The following is a 16,955-nucleotide window of genomic DNA, read 5'->3' as shown; positions in this document are numbered from 1 at the left end:
ATACTCCACTCTTGAAGTAACTGTGTTTAACTGGCATTACTTGAAGACAGTATTTCTCACAGTTTGCACAGAGAACTGTAGTAGTTTTACTTACACAATTAACAGTCTTCTAAAATTCATAAATTCACATAGGATTTAAGAGTTGCAAATACATTCTTTCATTCTTAGTAATATTTTATCAATCTGAAGAAAGTTGGGCTCCTAGGTTCCATAAGTCAAACAACAGCAAACAAAGGCTCCTTATTAAATGCCTGCTCAGTGCAGTCCTCACACACCCTTCACACACACACACCTGTCTTTCTACCCCAACTCACTCCCCGCTTTCTCCTCTTGCCTAAGAACTTCTGGCTGACCCTGGACACGTATGTCATTTAATTTCTTCACAACTGTTCCCCTTTGCCTGGAATTCTGTCTCTCTATTGCCTTGGTCCATGTTGTAAACTTTTTATTTTTCAAACTTATGTATTATGAAATCTTCTCTCCCCTGTCTCCTGAAAGATAATCCTGTTTTCTGTTCTGCTATATCTATATATGCTTCTGTTTTTGTAGTAAGTTTGCTAGGCGGTAATTACTTATTTACACATGACAGAAGACTTCAAAAGGGATGGGTCCTTGTGCTGTTGACGTCTGCCGCTCAGAACCTAATACAGAGCTTGACATAAAATAGGCACTAAGCACCTGCCAGTTTTAGTTCATTGAGCCTGACTGACAAACTAATGAAGAAAAAGGTCACTTATTTTATGTTTTTTACTGTGACTGGAGTCCCTGAAGTTGTGTAATGAAGTGGCTCTGAATGAACTATATTTCCTTTAGAAAAAAGAATACATCATGTATAACACATATTACACACACACACACACACACACACACACACACACACACACACACACACACACACATACACAGAATAAAACAACAGTTACTCCATATCATTCCACCTGGGACTGTTAGCAGTACTGCCTGAATGATGTCACAATCAATGTAAACTATTTACAAGCAGTATCTTGTATGAATGACGCCTATGGATATGCTGGCAGGCAATGCTATTGGAAGAGAAGCACTTCTGGGAAATTCATGCAGGCACTGCAGTTTGAAGACACTGTTCAGGTACCTGAGTGGCAAACGCAAGAGGATGGTTAGACATAAAAAGTATCTTAAAATAAAAGCTATGTTAGTGGGAGGTGATGCAAGGACTTGTATAACAAGATCTTTTATGTGAGCAGGCGCTTGATGAATATTAAACTGGCATAAAACTTTCTAAAATAAGATTTTAACACAAATTTTTCTGTAATTAACCTTTTAGTGAAAAGTATTCATAACTGCACACATTTTAAAAAGTCACCTCTATAAATACCAGATACAAAACATATTTGAGGAGGTATAATAACTTCCACAATGCCAGATAAATTCTGAAGTTCTGTGCAGTCATTTACCCATAAATGACTGCTACTTGCATATGCATGTATGTCACATGCATTTATGCACCTAGGTATGTATATATTATACATATGCACTAAATTATTATTCTAAATCTATCACAAGTTTACAAATGCTACATAAATTTTAGAGTATGTACAGATAAACAGGTTGTAATGAGCATGAAACTGCTGCATAACTCTCTCCTCCAAGTTGAAAAACAATAGTTTCCTTCAAAGGATTCTGAACCACATATACTGAGGTGTAAGGAGGGTATATAGAGAGATGACACATTCAAGTATGTTTACATACAGAGGGAAGGGGAAATATAGAGAGAGGGAGAGAGAGAAAATGAGCTATAGGAGAGAAAAGAGGACTCTGAGAGATGAAGCATCAGCATTCCCTGTACTTTTCCTATACCCTCTCACTCACAGCATCACAGACCAGGGAAGTCTTGCCAAGAATATTCTTAGGTGTTTCCACACAAGCAATTTTGGAACGCACTGTCCCACTTAAAAAGTCACACCTCCGGCATTCCCTGCATGGCAAAGCTCTGCAACGTCACGAGTAAAAATAAAACACTAAGGCGGAAAGTCTCTGTTTTAAAGCAACTTCGAATGACTCTGCAATCAGCAAAGCTGAGGCCTTCGCAACTATGCTGCTGGCTTCGACAGCAGGTAGAAAGCAAACCAATGTCAGCTGCAGAGAAGCTGGAGATGCAAATACAGACCCAAGAACAAAGAATAATCAAACTGAAGGAAAGGCTGCAGACAGATCCAGGAAACAACCTCTATCCCAGAGAGGAGGCATTTGCAGCTCATACCAGGACTGTACTAAGAGACATTTACTGAGCACTAATGTGTGCCAGGCACTAAGTGCACTACAGGTTTAATTCAACTTATCTTTAAAATAACCTGGAGAGGTAGATATTAACATCATACCTATGGTATGTCTGAGGAACAAGAGACACAGAGAGATTAGAGATCATATTCTTAATAAATTACAGAATTAGGTCAAGATTCATGTCTGTCCGGCTCAAAAGCCTCTTCTTAAACATCTCATTTATTACACACACATGCAACTGCACACAAATACATATTTCTTTAACTACTTAGTAATCAGTGATTCTTTCAAGTTATGGGTGTAAGTCTTTGCAACCATTCTCTTTCACTGTCAAGAAGTACCTGAATACAGTGAATTCCTCCGACATTTACAGTTGCACTTTCTGATTTCAGTAGAGAAAATCAAACACAATACTGAAATAGTGGAACTCAAATAGGCACTATTTGTGCGCTGATGCCATTCTTTTGCAGGTTAGAGAACATACCCGCAAACATATCCATCTACAAAACTCACAATGTCCTGTCACTGCTACTGCTATAGTAATCCAAAGGATAACTTTCTATCCAGACTGTAGCATTATTAGAAAGTCCTGCATTAGCCATATACAGTAAACTAAATTATTCCAACCACATAATCCATGCCTGTGGCTGATATATTTGCTTGGGAAAACTAATTTTCTATCAAGCTGTCTCTACAGTTCTAAGCTAGCTACTCTGGGGGCTGTATTTCTACCCCTGTGCACACTAACGATCCACTTCTGAGTCACTGTCCTATGACCCCCTTATTGTGGGGATGCTCAGCACCTCATGTTCATAAAAAGGTCTATGGGAACAATCTAAGTAGCAGGCTGCCTTAACAACTTAGTTCCCAGGTCAACTTACCAGGGGTTCAGGACAGTGGACTTGCACTGTTTCCTGGAAGTTCAGAAGGATACTGTGCCTCAACTTTCTGCCAGCCCACGGCTTCCTCAGCAAGAATAGGGGAAAACGGATATGCAGCTATGTGCATTTATTAACCAGAACAGAGTCAGCTAGAGATACAAGCACATTCATAGTGTCCTTGAGAATTTCACAAGCTTATAGGCTCAATTTAACCTTTAATACACCAGGAAATTTCCTTCGCTTTCAGTGTATTGTTCATCACTCCCAAACTCTCTCCTGACGTCTTCCCCTCAAAGTGTAACAAACTAGGCCACGTGTAGGCCCATCTCCACGTATTCTTCACTCTTTACTTAATTTCCAAGTAGGTTTTCTCTTTACATAAATAATTGTGTGTAGTGTAGGTCATACCATCAGGGCAACAAGAAGTGGGGTATGTGCAGCCCAGGTTGGGTTGAGACCTTGGACTCTGCCACCTAAGAGTTCTACCCACCCTTACTACTCACTCATATGATGAAAAGAATGCAGATCTTCACCTCTCCTTACCAGAGAAGACACACAAATGAGAAGTAAGAAGATGAAAAGACAGTGTTCAACATCTTATGTTATTACAGAACAGCTAATTAAACCAACAACAAAACACAACTGCACATCTGCTAAAATAGCTAAAATGCAAAACACAACAGTGGCGAGAATGTAGAGCAGTAAGAATTTTCATTCATTGCTGGGGGGAAGCAAAATGTATAGTTTGGAAGACAGTTTGGCAGTTCTTTACAAAACTAAACATACTCTTTTACGATCCAGCAATCACACTCCTTGGTGTTTACCCACAGGAGTCAAAAACTTAGGTCCACACAAAAACATGCGCATGGATGTTTACAGCAGCTTTATTCATAACTGCCAAAACTTGGAAGCAACCAAGATGTCCTTCAATAGGTAAGTGGACAAACTGCTATATCCATACAATGGGATGTTTGTTATTCAATGATAAAAAGAAATGAGCTATCAAGCCATAAAAAGACATGGAGGAACTTAAATGTACATGTTGAGAAAGAATAAAACTAATCTGAAAGGGCTGCATACTTTATGATTCCAAGTGTATGACATCCGTGAAAAATCACAAGTATGGAGAGAGTAAAAAGATCAGTGGTTACCAGAAATTTGTGGGGAGAGAGGGACAGATGTAGGGGTGAAGAGGTGAAGCACGGAGGACACTGAGGACAGTGAAACTACTCTGTACGATACTGTAATGGTCAGTAACATGTAGGGTGGATACATGTCACCATGTATTTGTCCAAAACTAGAGAATACACATTAGAGCGAACCCTAATATAAATAATGGACTTCAATTAATAATAATGTATCAATATTGGTTCATTAATTATAATAAATGTACCACACTAATGTGAGACATGAATACCAGGGAGAATTGGGGTGAGAATGAGGGGGTATATAGGAACGCTATACTTTGCCCTTAATTTTCTGTAAACCTAAAACTGCTCAAAAATAGAGCCTATTAAAAATAAATTTTTAAAACAATACAGATGATTTGCCTGTTTTCCCTTTTCTCTCCTTGTTTTGTTGTTCTCTTATAATGTCTTACTTTCCCCCCAAGCTTCAGTAGTCATGCATACATGGCTTCTACTAAATTTACTGATGTCACTCCTTCTATGTGGACCATCTCCCTGTCTCCTGGAGCAACAGTCCTGCCGAACATTTCTCTATTACATGTGCCATTTGAATATTATTGTCCATGTAAAGGAGTGTATTTGTGGTTTTTTTTCCCATCTGCCCTTATTTCATTTTTTTCTCATAGTGTAACTTTGATACAATAATACAGAACCAATAAAATGACATCCCAGAGATTATGATTTCACATGGTAAGTTATATAAAACACCAACTGGCTCAGTAGTTCTCTGGACTATGAGAGGACATCCTCTTAGTTAGTTCCATGATGTATCACTATTTTAGGTGACACCATGTTTCCCCTGCTCTTTCCTTATTGGGTTGTTTTTAAATGTTGTATCACTTCCTCTAAACAGGATCACTTTTCTTACTGCTTGGGTACCCTGGGATTCAATGCAAATTCCACTGTTTTTCATCATTTTAATGCACTCTAAAGTGTCAAGCGTAAAGTTGTGAAGAGGAAAATTAGGAAAAATCTCTACCTTATGACTCACTGACACTCCTAACTCACACTTAATGGTGTTCTTGGGGTAGGGAAGATGCATCTTCCCAGATGCCACTTGCACAATGCTTGTCATGAAGGACTACTCTAATATGCCTTCATATGAGAAGCCTGGAGGCTTCCACTCTCCCCCTTTCCAGAGAGATCCCACTGTCCAGTGTCACCAATCGAACTTAAATCATTTCCTCCTAAAAGGACCCAAAGCATACCCTACTTCACCCAATAACCTGATGAGAATGTCCACATCTCATCCCACCACCATCAGGCCAGCAATAATTGGTAGAAAGGGACCAGGGTATGTGCTGCTCTACAGCACAACCTCCTCCTGACCAGGGCTTTCACTATTTTGCAAACCAGGTAGCTACCTCTAATTTGTGGAGTGATATTTGTTATCACAGTCCATTCAGCTATTAAAGCTTCACGAAACCACCTAAGCATTTGACTTTTTGCACCAAATAATCGATAAGCTTTTAATCAATTCTGAGCACTAACTATACTATGTATGCCAAGAAAGAAGGGTAGGAAAACAAGACAAACTGTCGCTGTCAAAAATGTATTTAAATACATTACCTAAGATGTGAAACAAATCATTAACCACAAACAATTTTGGAAGGCCTCGGTGACAATGTTAACTGCAAGAATGCGAAATTTCAGATTCTTGAGAAATCCTGAGACACAATGCAAAGTGAAGTATAAGAAATTTGATTTACATGATTCACCCTGAATTTCCTGTTCAAAATATTTTGACTGTGTTTAGTCCATGCTGTGTATGTTTAGGTGCCCAATTAATAATAATAATAAAGACAAGCCTACAATAAAATAACTTCTCTTTTTACATTTGTTTTGCTTTTCCTGGTGTCCCTTCGTTAGAAAAAACAGATAAATGTGTTGGATCAGCAAAATTCCTGAAAGTTGTATCATTTTTAAGAGAGGAAAAGATAGTGAATGGAAAGAGAACTAACATTTTTTAAAATGTCTACTATATTTAAGGCACTGTGCTAGACACTTTCTACATATTATCTGTTAAAACTTCACAAATGCCCTCTTGCTTCAGAACTCCTGTCACCATTCTAAGGTGAGAAGATAAAGTCAGAGAATTTAAGTAACTTGACCAACAGGAAGAGGCAAGATTTAAACAGTGGTTTGTCAGATCCCAAAGTCTACGTATGCTCTTTCCACTCCACAATGCTGTCTCCCTTATCATTTGTTGGAGTATCTAGCATTATAACTGTGTCAATTTGCAATTTCCAGTACTTTTACAGAAGGAAAAAAAAAAAGATGCTCTAGAGAAGGCTAATGCACACTACTGGAGTTGCTCTAGGTCACAAAGTTAAGTAGCCACTGTATTACACAACAGAATAATAGCAATAATATAAGCTATCAGTTACTAAAGTCCTAATATGTATCAAGCACTCTACTAGTACATTACATATGTTACCATATTTAATCCTCAAAAACCGCTACAGAATACATATTTATTCATATTGGAGATGAAAGAAAAAGATTCAGGGAGATGAAGTAATTTCATAGGTACCATGGTTAAAATATTTCGATCCATGTTGTTCCAGATTAATTGATATTGATGCCCACACACTGTCCACTCCTATCTTTGCTCCATCTCCATTCCTCACTTAATGAGCAAACTGTGTCACATTCCAAATCAAGACAAATTGTAAGCACAACTGAAGTTTTTAAAATAGCAATTCGCTTTTTTTTTTTAAGGACACTGCCATCCTTATGTTCTGCAACCTGGAATGACCTCCCTCTCTCCTCTGTTATTTAACAAATGTTAGGATTAGGATGGATATTTTTCCATATACACTGCAGAATTTCTATATTAGTACAAGTACATGAAAGAAAAAGAAAATGGTAACTCTTGATTTTCTTTCAAACTGAGAAACCAAGGGGTTATTTTACAAGAAATTAACTAAGTAAAGGACACAGTGTTTGTCATTAATAGTGCTGTCTTTCATTGGATGAACTCAGGTCAAAGGTATTTAACATAAGAAGTAATTTCCTTTAGAGAAAACTCATAACTGTAAATACCTTATCACCTGATTCTGAAAAATGGCTAGTGTGTACCTGTTTTCTGGATTTTAATGTAATTTTCATTATTATAAAAATAAAATTACTTCATTAAGACCTTTTTGAAGGTATATCTCTATGACAGAAGTTGATAAAAGTTGGATGTATTCACTATTTTCTGCCTGACTCATGTTACGTCAATCACATTTTGTTCAAAGCACTGATACTCTTAATTTGGAATTGCCAGGTGAATATAATTAGCCATAATTATTACTGAAACAATTTCATATTCTGGAATATTAAAAAGTGAAAAACCATCTACTACTTATCAGTAACAGTAATTATTCATCTTCCAATTATGTAAGTGCTTTAACTCTGCAAGGATGAAATATGTTTTTCAAGTATTCAAAGAAAGACAAGTTACCTTTCAAATGACCAAGACAAAACTATTACAACATTAACTTTAATATTTTAATTAATAACTTTCATATCTTATATTTTTGAGTTTTCTCTATTGAAAACAACAAAAGTGTAGTCAAGAGACTTAAGTACCACTTGGTTATGCACTTTATCAATACTAAACTTCTCTACCATTGGTTTATTATTCAACCAAGTTTCTGTCTCTATCACTCTACTTAAAAAGTCAAAACACTGTTAATTACCTTATCAATTCCTCCTCTTACTTGATCTTTTCTGAAGTATTTCAGGTTTCCTTTCCAGTCTTTTGAAAATGTTACACTTTTTGCCACCATCCCCTTCGTAAGATATCTTCTTCTACTTAGCATATATTGGCATTTTCTTCAGACATGTTCTAACCACACTTTCTCAGGCTGCTTCACTAGTTTCTCTCCTCTAGTGGCTCTTTCAATCTCAATATTCTCTGTGAAGTATCCTGGCACCTCTTTTCAGTATTTTCCCTCTTTTAATGATCCTTCTCATGGCCATGCCTTGAAGTATCATACATTTACTGAGGTCCAATTAGCCTAATACTGTCTCTTAAGCTACCCAACCACTCACGAATTTTCCCATTAGCTGAATGGAGTACTGCTACCTGAAGTTCAGTATATCTGAATTAAATTGATATTCTTCTCCTCCCACCCCAAGAAACCTGCTCTTCCTTCTTTCACATCTTCTGTCTCAATCAAGTAACTGTGCAGACATAATGGCGATGGCATTCGTTCCTCTCTTCCTTGGCAGACAATGTGTCCTCTGTGCTCTAAACCTGAGGTAACGCTTCTGTAATGTGACCCTGAGCCCTCCTTTACTCATCCTTCAGTCTAACTGCCATGGTCCTGGTTTTGCTCCCCTTCGTCTCTCAGTCCCACCTCCCAGCATCTGTAATTCTCTCTTCATTCTGGGGAAAGAATATGTCAGTCCTCTGTTCTAAGCTTCCAATGACTTCTACCAGCTTATAGGTTAGACTCCAATATCTTTACCAGAGTTTGTAAGTTTTCTTACAATCTGGCCCAACTCATCTCATCAGCATTAAATCCATTCATTCCCACAAAAAAACCCTGGACTTGAGCTTCTAAGACCTAGGAATGTTGTCATGTCTTTTATTTTTACTTCTTCCCTTTATCAGCTACAAGATCTCTCTGCTCTCATAGTGTTTTGTTCATGAGTATGGTATGCCACACTGTAATTGCTGTGTACTTACAGTATAGTTCAATTGGGACTTTGTTGAGGGCAGGGATGACAATATCCTAGTCACCCTCTACCACAATGACTTCATATAAGTCACACAGTGAGTCCTCAACAACTCTTTGTCAACTGACTTACTAAAACTTTCATATAATATACCTTATGCATTAAATTTTCATATAGCATTTATCATATATCATATATTATGTATCATAAACCTTATCTATTACATAAAGGTATACACTATATGCATATACCCAGCTTAATACACTATGTATATGTATATAGGCATACATGTGTTTATGGTGTGTGTATGTGCATATGTGCATATACATATGAAGGCACTTGAGGGTTGAAAAGGTCTTTAAATATTATCTTTTCTAACCAATGAATATTACAAAATAGGAAGCAGAGAACTAAAGTCATTAAATGACTCTGCCAATGTTCTATAGCTTGCAAAGTGATAAACACAGTTAGGGTTCCTCTCTCATCTCCTCATCCAGTGTACCTTTCACTACATCATTTTAGTTCAATGATCTCACCAATAATGTGATTCAAAATGATCTGCTCCACTATCCCACTGGAATGAACATCTTGGACTATCTCACTTCATTTTCTCTCCCAAGTCTCTTCTTGCCTCTTTATTCATGCCTTTTATGATTCTGTTATCTCTATATTTTCATTTACAGTGTATCCCTCTCCTTTAAATATTCCAATTTCTTCTGGTAGCTACTTTCAGGGTTTTTTTTATATAGATATGGTAAAGTCTCCTCTCCCTATGGAAAAAAAAAATCGAGAGGTCATTATTTTGCTCTCCAGTTTAATTCACCATTGTTTTCACCAAACCAAGGATCACCAAAAAAGAGGTTATCCTCCTCATCATACTAGCTTATATTTGCACATGGACATAACTCTGAAGTTTACATATTACTTTCTCATAACTCACTCATTTCATCTTCTTAGCACTATGAATACTCAGGAAAGGGTCACAATCACAGGCAGCTGAGTAAACGGGGTGATCAAAAGTTAAGTGATCTGTTAGTAATCCTACAGTGATCAATAGTTGGAACTGGCACTGGAACCAAGGTCTCCATATCCTTGCTCCTGAGAGCTTTCCACTATTCTGAACTGTTTATTGGCTAGTGTCCTCACCATGACATTTATGTTGACATATATTGGCATCTCAGATACTGCACAGTGAATGTTGCCTAGACTCTTCTTCGACCTGAATTACTAGTTGGCTCTTGTTACTTTAATGGTACAAATTTCAGGAGAGCAGGTACTATTTTGTCCAACATTTAACTTACTTGAGAAGCTCCAATCAAACATCCAAATAATACTATCCAACAGTAAATTATAATTTGATTAGTATCTGTTGTTATGACTTTAGCTTTAGCTAAATTACAGATCTTCAACTCTTTATTTTAAATTGAAATAAATTATTTCATCTGCATCCACTAATCAACAGATCTTTAAATGGCGAGTGTTAACAAGAATGGCTAACACTAATATCCAAATGGCTTTTCTCAATGTGTATGTGCTATTTCATGCAACATTCTGAGTCAAATTATGTACTCTGACTTTAAATAAATTTCTGTTCAATAGCCTCACTAAGTTGCTAGACAGATGTAACTTCTTTAAAAATTCAGAGTATCAGCGTAATTGTAAAGTAAACAGATCTGTCTCCGCATCAGGGGGCTACAGACAGCTGAAGCCAGGAAAGAGAACCACTCTCTTTAACTTGTTCGAGATTCGGTGACGAATGTATACCTTCCCTCCTTTCTACTGCATCCTTCTCCTTACTGTTTAGGCATTGCCAAGAAACTTAACTCATCCCTAGCCCCAGGCAATGGGAATAATGTTTTCCACTTTCTTCCTATAAACATGAAGTTTCAGGTCTGCGGAAGAATTCTCAGTATTCTTTAGAGGAGAAAGAAGCCACTGGAGAGGGGGTGGTAATCCCTCATTTGGCATTGTTTTCCTGCTTGTCAGTGCCCCACCAGGACCTCTAGCCAGTACTTTGCCAAGAGGTTCTGAGAGACAATTACTTGCTGCTTTTGCTGATTGGTTGAAAACAAAGCAAAAACATTGTCAAGGCAGGAAAAGTTTAAACCTAATCACCCTTATTGCACATTTTAAAAATCCTGCAACTCACTCATTAAGAATTGTGCTTCACAAGGTCTCAGTCAGCTCACTGGAGCCCCATTTGCCTTTAACTGTTAGAACTGCCCTCACTTGGCTTCTTTCCACGTGTCCCACATAAGCTATACTTAACAAATTCAACTCTATATCCATAGTATCACGGCCCTGATTAAACTGTTTGCCTAAACACAGAATAAAGACTGAACTAAAACGTTTGCATGCTCTTTGCTAGAAATATATTTAATAAAGTCCTAGCAGGATGAGAACGTAGAGGTTAAAAATACAGCACTTAATTATGAAAGTGGTGTTGGTTGGTTGTCCTCATTAACAACGGCGCTTTGAGAGAGAAATATCATTCCAGTGACTCACGAATGCTTTTTAGTTGTTAGGTTTTTCTTTCCTAATAGCATCAGACATGACCTAATTTGCTTCCTAAGAAGCATACTTTTTACCTTAGGAACCAGCCTACCCGGGCCACCAAGGAGCACAGGGGTCCCCCCCGAAGCACAGCAGTTTCGTAATGTGGACCCAGATGTGAAGATGGGAAGCAGGGGGAACTCCGTCCCACTTACCAGTCTTCCACAGATAGAGGGTGGGTGCCTCCGCCTCGCCCGGCGCCGCAGCCCCGTGGGCGCCCGGGCGCAGCAGCAGCAGCAGCAGCAGCAGCAGCGGCAGGACGGCCGGGCGCGGGCCCGCAGCGCCCGGGCTCCGGGACGCCAAGCTCCTCGCTCGCAGCCCCATGCTGCCCGCAGCCGCTCCAGGGTCCGGATCCGGGACGCAGCCGGCAGGGAATCTTCCTTCCCCCTCGGAACGTCTTCCTAAGGAGTACAGAAAGCAAAGCTCTTCCCAGCTATTGTTCGTGTAGGATGAAAAGGAGGGAAAACGCGTTTAACACCGGGGAACAATAGCGTCTGCGGTGGCCGTGGCTGTCGCCGCCACAGCCGCTGGCGGGGATGCTGCTGCCGCTGCCATTCCGCGCAGAGTGGCAGGTCCTAGCGGCGAGGGAGGCAGCCGTCCGCAGGGGGCCGCAGCTGACTGAGCAAGTCCGCGAGGTCTGGGAGGCAGCGCAGCCCCCGCCACCAGCTGGAGAGAGAGGAGGGGGGCGTGAGCCGACCGGAGCGCGAGGGGGCTGCAGGCAGGGGGAGGCGAGAGCGCCAGGGCGAGAAAGGAGGCGAGCGACTGGGAGAGGGGCACCCAGGTCCAACACACTCGTCCAAAGAAGTCCCGTGCACATGGCGCGATGAAATATGTTTGGAAGGATACACCAATAGAAAGAATCATCGCCCGACAGGCTTCAGCATGACAAATAACAGGCATTGAAATTCATCGTCACCCAAAGAGTCAAATGCTAGATCTAGTGGCATGTTCTTCTTAGTATGTATTTATTTACACAAAGCGTCGGTGTTGATAATTTATTTTTAAGTCCTCACTTCTGAATTACTTTATGTGGGGAGTAGTATTTATAATCAGATATGAAGAACATAGGAAAACAGCAGGGATTTGTACTTGTGTCGAAATGCACTTAAACACTTTTTAAAATCTTTTCTTTTTAAAGTAATCCACTAGCAATAAAAATATGAGCAGTATTCATCTACTGTGACAAATCAAAGTGCAGTCTTTTAACAGCCTTTAAAACTGAATTAGCATTAATAAGTATTCACAATGCCATCTAATTACATAGATAACATTTTACAAAAACTAATCATAAAATTATATTTCAGATATGAAGTTAATAAAAGTGCTATCCCTCTATCTACTGTCAAAAATATGCTACCTTTAAGGAGCCATGCAGTTCTGAGTAAAATTAAAGAACAAATTCACTTTCCCTTATTTGGATATCTTCCAATTAATAAATTCTTTACTTAAAAATCCTTGACATTAATTTCTCTTAATATTTACTATAGAAAAATGCCTTTAAAATTTATATAATTTAATGGTTTGGGGGGTCTTTTGTTCTTTGTGTTTTCACTTCCTTAAACCAGTAATAATAAAGGAATGTGTGTGAAGTCAGATAATGCTTTTGTCCTTTCCCTTTCTCTCCTTTCCCCAATAATAACCTTCTATTAATTCATTTCCTAGTGAAGCTAAAATAATACCAAGGCATTCAGCCAATTAAAAACTGGGCCAAAAAAACCAAAAAAAAAAAAAAAACCCAAAAAACAAAAACCCCCCAAACTATTCACATCTGGTTGGCAATATTTGGCCAAATAAAACAAAACTTAAAAAGCAGGAAAACCATTCTTTATGAATTTACTCCATCAACACAGCCAGCCCAAGAGTTTAAAATAAGGAAACTGCTGTTTCTGAAAGAGGAAACCTTCCATAAAGCACTCTCCTGGGATGCCTGTCATTTTACAGATCATTCCAGACACAGTCCTTCTGCAAGCATTAGATTAAAAGCAGGTTTGATCAAATAATTCCCAGGTCCTGCCTACTTAAGTATTGTGACATCAGAGGAAATTAGCAATGTTGAAGGTTGCAAATTTGCTCTTTGTTTACTTTCTACTCTGTTAGGCCTCTAAGAGGGAATTAAAAGCTCAGAGAGCCCTAGCTCTGCTGAGTCTGTGATTAGAAGAGATAAGTTAGTGTGGATTACTATTTCTTCACTGGTGAAAAAATAGGCAACAATCAAAAGACTATAGACTGATAAGGAATACAAAAAAGTCTGATTATAACTTATGCATAGCACCTTGAGGAGCACTTGTTTCAACAGCTGCACCAAAGAAGAAAATAGGACCTGCTTTGGCTTCCTTGAGTCTGTCCTCTTAGGGAACCCTCTGTAATACCACTATATAATGGCAGAGTCTTCCTATCCTGTTTGTTTTTATTTTTCAGCTACTGTTAGGGCCATAAACTCTAACTCTGGCACAGAGAGCATTTAAAACTGCAAGTACTCTGTTAATATCATCCCATTCTAAGCATTCTTGTAAAGTCCCAAATCAATTCACCAAGTAGAAACTCATTAAATAAGAGAAGATAGAGGAGCCAAGTTAGGACAGTTTGATACACAGGATAATTACTTAATCACATGAAAAGCCATCAGATGCTATACTTCATAGATTAATGTCAAAAGAAAATTTAAGATTCCAATTTTTAAATTTATCCATGGTTGTGTAATAATGACTCAACTGGTCAAGAGCTTAAATATTATAGCTGTAACTTAAAGCATTATATGTAAGAACCAGGGACCACTTCTAAGTCAAAATTTGCTGCCATTTGAAGTACACAACTAGGGTAAATGTTCTGCTGTAGTGTTTGAAACTAGCCAACAACTGATTTCCTTCTTTTAATTTCAATGTATACAAAGCTTAAAGATCATACCCAAATACATATACATGCACAATTAGTTAGCAGTAAAGACATCTCTGGACAAGGTTACAGAAACTAAGTCATATAAACATTTGTCTCCACCACTGCCACATATCTGTTCTATAACAATGTCATTAATGCACTTGAGGACAAAAATGTATGGGTCTCTAAGGAGGCAGAAATGATACATATATTCAGACACATGTTCCTTTGTGAAAGCTATAGTGTCCAGTTAGATAAATCCTATCAATAAAACTAATAGATGGCAAGAGATAGCAAGACAGCAATCTTTGTTTTCTAGAATATGACATAAATAATACACAAATGTTTAATGACATGATGTCAAAATTTAGTCATGAGAAGTCTCAAAGATGCAGATTAAATTGACCATCTGCACAGCCTGCCATGAAGTAAATCGTTCATCATTTTTCATGAAGAACTGTTCAAGTATTAATGAGCCAGGGCTATAAAAGTTTCCAAACCAATGGATGAAAAATGCAAAGCATTTTTTTTTAGTACTTAGAAGTGAAACAATTCTGAACCTATCACTTCTCATGTGTTGTCCTTTTGTCTGTCTTTATTATTTTTGCTTAGAACATAAGCATATAACCATACTTCATGACCCACCTAAGACACATAGTGACTTTCAGTGATTGTACCAGCATTTAAAATCAGTCATTTAAAATTCAGTTGCCGGACAGAAAAATAACTTTTAAAATCGGTTTTTATGAATAAAAACAATAAGCAAATGAAGGAATAGATAGAAAGTTATTCTCTGATAGACTGTTACATAGGAAAGTATCTAAGAATATCCATTTTGAAACAACTTTAAATTAATCTCTCTATATAAATGCACTTTTTCTTATTAAAAAACAAAAATCACCCAAAGGAATTCTGTTTGTGAAGCCTCTAGGTGTCATACTTGACCAACACTTGGGGTAGAAAAAAATCTGTATGGGGCTTCTTTCTATTCCTCCCTACTTGCCACACCTATCAAATTATTAAAAGACAAACCATTTCACCTTTTATCTTTGTAACAGGTTGCCACAGATTTTACTTGCTTTCCAAATTCTGACTTTAACATTCACCTTCTATTTTCCTTCTAATTCCTTTTTCTTTATAACCACTTTGTTTTGTCTGTTGGTTGTTTAGTTGATTAGTTTGCTGGTTTGTAGGTATATGTGGTAAGGGGGGGAGCAGATGCCAAGTTTCAGATTGTTTTACAGAAAAAAAAAATTAATCCCATAGGTTTTCCATTTTATTCAAAACTAAACCTGTTTGGAAACAATAAAGATCTGCTACAAAGAGTCGGACCCCTTGTTTTTAGAGTAAAAATGTATCATATTTTGGTTCAGATCCTTCTAGTATTTAGGAAACAGATCACTTGCTATAAGATTTATAATAAGGATCCCATCCTAGGTGGTACGTGAGGCATCAATAGTCCCTGACACAAGGCAGTACCCCTATCGTTAAAACATTTCACCAGTGGTAACTTGGGAGAATGTTTGCATAGAGAAAACCCCGGCCAACGCAATGAGTCAGGTGTTGGAAAATACAGAGGTATAATGTATTCAAAGGCAACAGAAGTGAGTACATATCACTAGTTGTGCTGGTGACCTATAGATGTATAACAAAAAGGGACTGGCCTTTAACAAACAACTAAAAGCTAAACATGAAGGCCAGGAGACCTTAAAAAGAGACCCTTTTCTCCCTCAGAGGCAGAGTAAAATAAGCGGAAGATCAAATTGAAAACTCAATAGTTAAGAGTTAACAATTGCAAAGATAAGTAAATAATCAACTGAGGCAAGTTTGTTACTCAGGACTCTGCGTGGGAAAACCTGGTACCTGGTATGTGGGACAAGCCTCTCTGCACGGATGCCCCATGTCTTTCGTTCCCCAGATGCCTCTGAACTCTCAAAGACTTCAGAGGCAGTCCACCTTTTCCTGCTAAGAGCTGCACACATCCTCTACTAGTTTGTAGGCTGATAACTAGGATTATGTTGCAGCATTAAGTCAGCCTAGGTCATGATGGGCCTGTTAAGAAAGTAAAAGGACTACACAGTGAAGGGACTAGAAGAATTAGCTAGCAAGTAGTGGTAGAAGCCAGAAGACTATTCAGGAGGCTTCATCTTGAGAGTGTTTGGTTGGGGGCCAAAATATAAGACAGGATAAGAAAGAGTTTATTAACTAAGAGAAATACTTCAAGGATATGGAATTTAATACTGTGCCAAGGACTGAAAGGGATGGTGCAAACTGGTGGATCCTGGAGAAACAGTGATGAAAACTGAAATGCCTAAACGGCCAATCAAGACAGTGAAGAAAAGGACATGCTGGAGTAGATACATTATGCAAGGAAAAGGAAGACCAGAGAAAGGATTATGCTCCTCCAAGGGAACACAAAGAGAGCACACCAATCACCCAGGCCAAGAGGAATGGGCTGATGAGAAGGAAATCAGCACCACTGGCTCTGTGCATGCCACCAGTAGGAGAGGTGGTCACACAGGTTTAAGTC

At 38.4% G+C, this 16,955-nt stretch overlaps 1 protein-coding gene across 8 annotated transcripts in view; it reads right to left on the bottom strand.

Moving 5' to 3' along the window:
* THSD7A (thrombospondin type 1 domain containing 7A) overlaps positions 1 to 16,955 on the bottom strand; it is a 555,025-nt gene that overhangs the window by 348,516 nt on the left and 189,554 nt on the right. For 6 of the 8 annotated variants that reach the window (XR_010381671.1, XM_064487540.1, XM_031454966.2 and 3 more), the window contains exon 4: positions 11,707 to 11,952. The exons of 1 other annotated variant lie outside the window; for it this stretch is intronic. Coding sequence is in view for 6 of the 7 variants with exons in the window: in XM_064487540.1 (XP_064343610.1) it covers positions 11,707 to 11,875 (169 nt within the window). In the remaining variant the exon portion in view is untranslated. Of the gene's footprint in view, positions 1 to 11,706; positions 12,792 to 16,955 lie in introns of those variants that run through there. One more of the 8 variants, XM_064487538.1, reaches the window with a different exon arrangement.

Source organism: Camelus dromedarius, chromosome 7 (assembly GCF_036321535.1).
Source record: "Camelus dromedarius isolate mCamDro1 chromosome 7, mCamDro1.pat, whole genome shotgun sequence".
NCBI lineage: Eukaryota > Metazoa > Chordata > Mammalia > Artiodactyla > Camelidae > Camelus > Camelus dromedarius.
This window is presented reverse-complemented; position numbering and strand designations above follow the sequence as displayed.